Below are 7205 nucleotides of genomic sequence, written 5' to 3' on the forward strand. Positions count from 1 at the left end.
TTCTCTGCCATGAACAGTTTCACTGATCTAGAGGGAAGGAAAGGAGCACTGACAGTAGAATGTGTCAAAACTTCAATCCAGCACGTCCTCCTTAAATTAGGCTTGCCAAAAAACTTGCAGTATAAAATAAAGATGGAATCATTAAATATGCATTGCCAGCTCCCTGAGTACATTTAAAGGTTCATCTGTAAAATCAATACAATCTATATAATCAATACAGAATACAACTTAACCTTTTTGATTATGTCTGTGCATATCTCTGCATTAAATGATGATACATTGCTGAGTGAAGCTTTAGGTCATGTAAAGTGATTTATTTCTTGCAGGACAGAAAAGACACAAGGCGTAAAAAGATAATTGTTTATTTTGGTTCGTCCCCACCAGTAGTTTATCCACAATCAGACTGAAAGAAAATATAGACTAAGGTACACGAAATGCAGGGATTTTTTAATATATACCACAATTAATTTAATGGAGACAGCATATGTGCATACTTGAAAGACTAATGCCAATAACGATGACCACTGACTTCAAGGGAATAATCCCATTGTTTGGGATTGGGTAGGGGTATTTAGGACTGTAGGACGAGGGTCTGGGAAACTTGTTAGTGAGCACAAACAAAACACAAAACCCAATCACTTATCCATAGAACAAAACAATAACCACCCACCACTGTCACTGACAACTCCGTTTTGATGCAGTAATGGATCGTGCCCACTTGCTAGCAATAACACTCAAAACAATCTTTACCATTACCAACTCACAAAGCTCTGTTGTGTGTATGCACACATGTAATTAAAATACAAAAAAAAGTTATTAAAGTGCTTTCTACTGACTCAAACACACAATCTCTGAGAGAATGGTATTGATACAGCATGTTTGAGAGTTAAAAATCACTTATTTTCTGATTAGCTGTGTTCATCAGTGCTTCAGGGATAAAAGTCCAACAGATGTAAGGCATGATTGCAATCAAATGGTTAGCTGAGAGAGCACATCTGTGTCATAGGTAACATCACACATACATAACTTACAGTGGCAGTCAGATATAACAACTTCAGGGGTTATCAAACGTGAAGCAAACCATCTGTCATGTTCATAGAATAATACACCTGTTAATTACCGGCCCCATCATAGCAGATATAATAGTAGATCTTTGTGTCAGAAACATCTTGTGTACACTAAAGGGAAATTCTACTAATACATCAACTGCACCATTACTCCTTGTTAAGACACTGCTGATCAGACCAGAACTTTTCTGACACACAAATTTAATGGAATATTGCCTATATTATACATGATTAATTTAATGGAACTCCAAATCCAAAATTCTGGAAGTTCAACTGTTAGATTTATTGAGATTTTTAATTTTTTTTTATTTTAAGGTGCGAAATGTGTGTCAACATCATACTAAACCATTTAGGAACTTGTGAATGGCTCTGCCCCCTAAAGACCAGATGGCATTGAAAACAAATGTCAGGGTAAAAGCTGGTTAATAAGGAAAATAGATACTAGTCGGTACTATGGAGGCCAACGTCTCCTGTACTTGCTCAGCATCATCTGAAGAACTGGCATGACGTTCACAAAGCACCGCTTTCTGTTTTACAGGACACAGTCAACTTGCAGCATTTCAGCTGAGTGGGTATAAAAATATAGACATTTGAGACCCTGAATATATGTTCATATGTGATTTTCTGCAACAAAACAAAACACAATTTACAGCTGTCCCACTCAGTGTACACGCTGTCTTTTTCAGACTTCACCCCCATCTAAAATGTGTTCTTGAATTACCTCTGGGGGAGGAGGATTACACCCATTACAACACAAAGCACACAACGGCATTTATAATGTTGTCGTCTTCATCAACAGCCTATGTCCGTCATTTCTTTGTTAATACACTAAAATTACCTCTGGGTGTGTGACACAGATTTACTCAGGAAGGAGGAGTGTGTTTGTGTGTGCGATGACATTACATCAACATGTCTTTGTGATGCCTGGCTATGTGCTGGCTCTTCTCCGAAGGCCTCCTAAAGCCCTTGGTGCAGTAGTCGCAGCGGTGGGGGTAGTCCTTAGTGTGAATGGAGATAACGTGACGTTTGAAGCCAGAAGCGTCCGTACTGTTATACTCACAATACTGGCACTGATAAACCTTTCTACCACTGTGTGTCTTCATATGCTTCTTTAGCTCAGCAGGCTGACGGAAGCCTCGTCGGCAGCGCTTGCACTTAAAGGGGAGGTCCTTTGTATGCAAGGACAGGATATGGCGACTCAGGGTGAAGGTGTCGGGAGCATTGAAGTTACAATGCCGGCACTGGTGCACCTTGTTGCCCTTGTGTGTCTCCGCATGCTTCTTCAACTCTGAGGGCCTGTGAAAGCCTTTCTCGCACACATCACACTGATGGGGGAAGTCCTTTGTGTGAACGGAGATAATGTGTCGTTTCAGGTCACTGGAGTTGGTGCTCTTGTGCTCACAGTGTGGGCACTGATGGGTCTTGTGGCCTTGCACCATCTCTATATGACGCTGGAGTTCCCGTGCATCAGCGTAGGCTTGAGGACAGTGGCTGCACTTGAAGGGCAGATCTGCTCCATGCTTGCTCTTGATGTGAGTCTTTAGGTTGGACTGATCTGCACAGCGGAACTCGCAGTGCGGGCAGTGGTATGGCTTCTCACCTGTGTGGGTCCGCATATGTTTCTTCAGCTCTGACGGGTGACGGAAGCCTTTAGCGCACTCAACACACACATGTGCAAAGTTCTTACTGTGCACAGCCAGCAGGTGACGGTTGAGCAGGCCCTGTTCAGCCGTCTCATAGTCACAATACTTGCAGTGATGCAGTTTGGGCTCCCGGTCTTTGACGATGAGCTTGTCAGAGCCCAGAGGGCTGGACTCATGGTAGCGCCGTGCGTACTCCGTGTATTCTGGAGAGCGCTCACTGTTGTGGCTCAGCAGCTTGTGGCTCTCCAAATGGTTGTGGAAACTGATCTTTTTGTTGGTGGTAAAGTCACAGTCTGTGCACTGGTACTTCTTCTTAAGGAGGTGGTCAGGATGGTTCTTCATGTGGCATTTGAGGAAGCCTCGTGAGCGAAACTTCTTTCCACAAATGTGACAGGGGTAGACAGTCAAAGGCAAGCCATCTGGTCCAATGATAACAGCTGGAAGACAGTTGGAAAAATAGGGTGGAATTTGAAATACAACCATTTAAAACTATGAAATGCTTATCAACAAATTGTAGACAACATTGCTGTGTTTCTTGCACAAAGCGCCAACGGCAACCTTATTATTTGTTCATACCAGTCTGGCACTGTCGTGTCTCTGTTTTCTTCTTTTTCTTAGGTTTGGGTTTCAGAGCACGGTTTGCACCCATCCCCTCTCGGATTTGCAGAAATTGTGTAGCTGCTCCATTCTTCACCTGATCAATGGTGTTACCTGCACAGGCAGTTTACATTTAATCATCAAAATGATCGAAGACACTTTTCGTTGTGAGACATGCTTTATCATTATAGGGACATAATCTATAGGTTATTTTAAAAATGAAGTAAGCTCTAGGGCACTGCAATCTTATAAAACACATCATAAATCCAATCTGTGATATTTGTAGTACAAACTGCAAATAGCAAACAGAAGATAAAACATATTGGTATATAATGAAAAATTATTTATTTAAGGCCTTAAAACCTGTGTGACTACATGGACTAAAAGCTTTTCTGAGAGGGAACATACTGATGTCATCATCGTCATCATCATCACTGTCATCGTCATCATCGTCCTCCTCTTTCGGATGGTTCTTGACCGCCATGTAGACCATCTTGTCACGGCCAACCCCTAGTCTCCCTGATGATGCAGCTTCCAGGTCAGGATGGCCATTCTGGTAATCGTCCTCTGTAATTACTTCCGTTCCACCTGGGAGGGAACAGAAAAACAATTTAATTAAAGCCGTGATCTACATTAATTTTAACAGGAAAGATTTGAAGATAATTTCTTGTATTGTTGAAGTGACTGAATTGATTATTCCTAAAGTTACTTGCCTAAATCATCATCTGCTTCAGCTTTGAAAATGTAGACCTTGATGACTTCTGAGCCGTCTTCCTCTTTAGACTCCTTGTCCTCCATTACTTCAGTGCTGATTTCAAGGGGAGTGTCTCCTATGTCCAGCTTCTCTCCCACCTCATCCACTACAGGAAAAACAAACAGCCTTAGTGACCAAAATTCAGCAATAATAAAACATGGTATTGCATAAGTAAAGAGTTTATGAATGCAAGTTATGTTATAAAATTAAAAGTTGTCTTACAGGAGATCATGAGGTAATCCTCAGAGCTGCTTCTTGCATCATCATCCTCATCTGTCTGCAGGGGAACAGCCTCAGTTGGCAGCTGCTGGTGGATAATGGTCTCAGAGTTGGCCTCTGTCACCATCAAGCCTTCTGACACAAGCTGATGGTCCAGGGTGTTATCCTGGTGCTCAGACAGTAGCTCTGCCACAAACACCTGGTCTGGCATGTCATCATGATGGTGGTTTGAGTCCTGGATAAGGTCTGAGGTTAAGACGTGGTGGTGGTGATGGGAGTCCAGTGCTTCCTCTATTGCAACTTCTGTGCCAAGAATATTCTCAGGCATTATCACACTGTGTTCTGAGGTCACCATGTCTTCACTCGATATCTCATGGGCCTCTACACCTTGAGATTGCAGACTTTCCACATCCACCTCCAGACCCTCAACAACCTCCGCTTCTAAACCCTCCACTTCCACCTCCTCCTCCAGGCCCTCAACAACGTGAGCTTCCAGGCCCTCAACGTCCACCTCAGTTTCCAGGCCCTCCACCACTTGTGCTTCGAGACCCTCCACTTCCACCTCGCCCTCTAGGTCCTCGACAACTTGAGCCTCAAGCTCTACCACCTGCGTCTGTAGCTCCTCAACCACCTCTGCTTCCAGGCCGTCTACATTTGCATGTAAGCTCTCCACCACTTCTGTCTCCAGGCCTTCAACTACCTCCGTCTCCAGGCCTTGAACCACCTGAGTTTCTAGGCCTTCCACCTCAAGCCCATGCTCCAGGAGGATGCCCTCATCCGTCATCACGTCAGAAAGAAGCATACCCTCCGGCACAGACACCACAATGTGCTCCCCGTCAATGTGAGCCAGGCCCCCCATGCCCGCAACTGGGAACACAAGACACAGAGAGGAAGGCATGACAAAGAGCATCAAACACAAAATGACAAAACTGCAGCCCAGTTTTATTCGTTTTTTGCACTAGCTATAGTAAACACATGATCACACCATCTTAGTTTGCAGTGAAAATACGATTTGGAGAAATTACAATATCATCTTCACGCTTCACTTATACTTTTACTTGTGGAGGAAATGAGAATGCCGAAATTAAAGCACTTTACAGTAATGGCTGTGATCTTATCCTACTTGACCACCTACCAAAGTCTTGCATGATCATAGCGTGGGGCATCTTCAGCTCCTGAGTGTGTAGCTCCAACACCCCTCCTCCTTGATCCATGTCTTCACTCAGAAAAAAAAGACTGAAATTACAGGACACTGCGTTAACGAACCTCTTTCACTTTATTTGTGTGCGCTTTTAAAAATGAAAGTGAATGCAAAAGCTGGGGATGCCATACTGGCTGGTATTCAACACATACCTTCACATTTGATGATAAACCCTTAAAATAAAACCAACTGGATGTCTGATGTGATTCCTTCCATCCAGGTAAGCAGACCCTCTGTCAATGAAAAAAAAGCAACCACTTTGTACTCTGATGTCACTTATAACAGAGGGTAAACTAAGAAAACGAACATTTAAGTCTAGAATAATACAGCAATTTCTACATGTTCAGGTTTCTGATAGGGGAAATGGTGCAACTACAAATGGTACCCTCTGCGTGAGTAAAATAGACAAGACATAAAAACTCTGTAGCCACAGGGGAGGAGGGTAGTTTGTTGTTGCCCACTGGCTCCATCCTTTGCCTATCAAGAGTACTACAGGCGGCTTCAACCTGAGGCTATACTATAAAGCTATACACCTGGAGCTGGTTGAGCCTGATGGCTGCAGCCCGGCTGAGACAAAGGGCTGTCCCGCTCAGTGTGCAAGAGGACAGGCTGACAGGCAACGCCTCTGACAGCTCTTTGAAATAGATTCCTGTGTGTTTTTTTTTAATGGGAGGAAATGCATTGCCGTCACATGACATGATTCAAAATGAACCAAATATGTCATGTCTGCAGTGGTCTGTTGTGACGTTGTAGCGCCCCGTTTTCCACGGATATAACATTTTCGGATAAAACCAACACTATGCTACCACAATTATCTTTCTGAAAAGTAATGTATTCTGGACACTTTGCACGAAACTACACATGCTCTGAGTTTATGGCCGCCAATGAAAGTACCGCAGACGTTATGCAATGCATACTAGGGCGGCTACCGCCCTCCACCCACTGGAGCTAACTAGCAAGCAAGCTAGGGCTGGTCCTCCGAGCGCCATTTTGTTTTAGCATAATGGCTAATTCACAGGAATGCAACAACTGATATTTTATGACAATTTAGCAACCACATTCACACAACGTTACACTGTGTACAAAGTTGTCAGCACAAGCAACAGCACTATTTGCCTCCCGAAATGATGTTTTTTAATTTCGCCATAATTTTCGCAACGACGGCCGTCCGTCCGGCTAGCTAGCCTGCTAAGCTAGGTGAAGCCGCTTGTGCCGCATTATCTTCCATGTTGTTTTTCCAAAAGGCTGAAAGAGGCCCGCTACGGCCGACTGGGCCCTTGCGTCTTATTCCACATGCCTTTCTGACCGATTCAAAATAATTTTACCTGATAACGCCGTCTTCAGACTCAATCGGTGTTTGTTCCCCCTCTCAGTTTTGTCTGTTATTGTTATGGTTTATTTTTGACGGTAAGCTAAGTGCGGCCTGCAGTTTTGGATCCCCGGGCACCCTTTGCTAGGCCTCGGCCAATCAGCTTGCTTCCTGACAAGCAGAGGGAGGGCGGGGGGCAGACAATGCGTGGCCTCGTTTACCGCTGATCCCTTACTATTTGCGTCATGCATAAGAGAGCAGAGCTACATTAACGCAGACATTCTCTTAATGAGAACACATTTACGGCCGGCTATTAGACTCCAAATTCAAACATTACCACGCCAAGAAAATAATAATTTTAATGTGATTGCAGACTGTGCGTTCACACTTTGTATGCGCAGATGAGGCCTGTAGG

At 43.9% G+C, this 7205-nt stretch overlaps 1 protein-coding gene across 2 annotated transcripts; it reads right to left on the reverse strand.

The window, feature by feature from the left end:
• Window positions 1–346: 346 nt before the first annotated feature.
• On the reverse strand, window positions 347–7010 carry znf711 (zinc finger protein 711). Of its 2 annotated transcripts, none has more exons than XM_037077071.1 (8): window positions 6807–7010; window positions 5634–5714; window positions 5416–5496; window positions 4284–5147; window positions 4021–4167; window positions 3716–3895; window positions 3287–3421; window positions 347–3147 (listed from the first exon to the last, which is right to left on the reverse strand). In XM_037077071.1, the coding sequence occupies exons 3-8, from the start codon at window positions 5492–5494 to the stop codon at window positions 1967–1969; spliced, it is 2586 nt and encodes an 861-aa protein (XP_036932966.1). In that variant the 5' UTR covers window positions 5495–5496; window positions 5634–5714; window positions 6807–7010; the 3' UTR covers window positions 347–1966. The 2 variants fall into 2 exon arrangements, with proteins under 2 accessions (XP_036932966.1, XP_036932965.1); XM_037077070.1 differs by having other exon boundaries at window positions 5416–5516; window positions 6807–7008.
• Between the last annotated feature and the right edge of the window lie 195 nt (window positions 7011–7205).

This window comes from Acanthopagrus latus, chromosome 18, assembly GCF_904848185.1.
Source record: "Acanthopagrus latus isolate v.2019 chromosome 18, fAcaLat1.1, whole genome shotgun sequence".
Classification (NCBI taxonomy): domain Eukaryota; kingdom Metazoa; phylum Chordata; class Actinopteri; order Spariformes; family Sparidae; genus Acanthopagrus; species Acanthopagrus latus.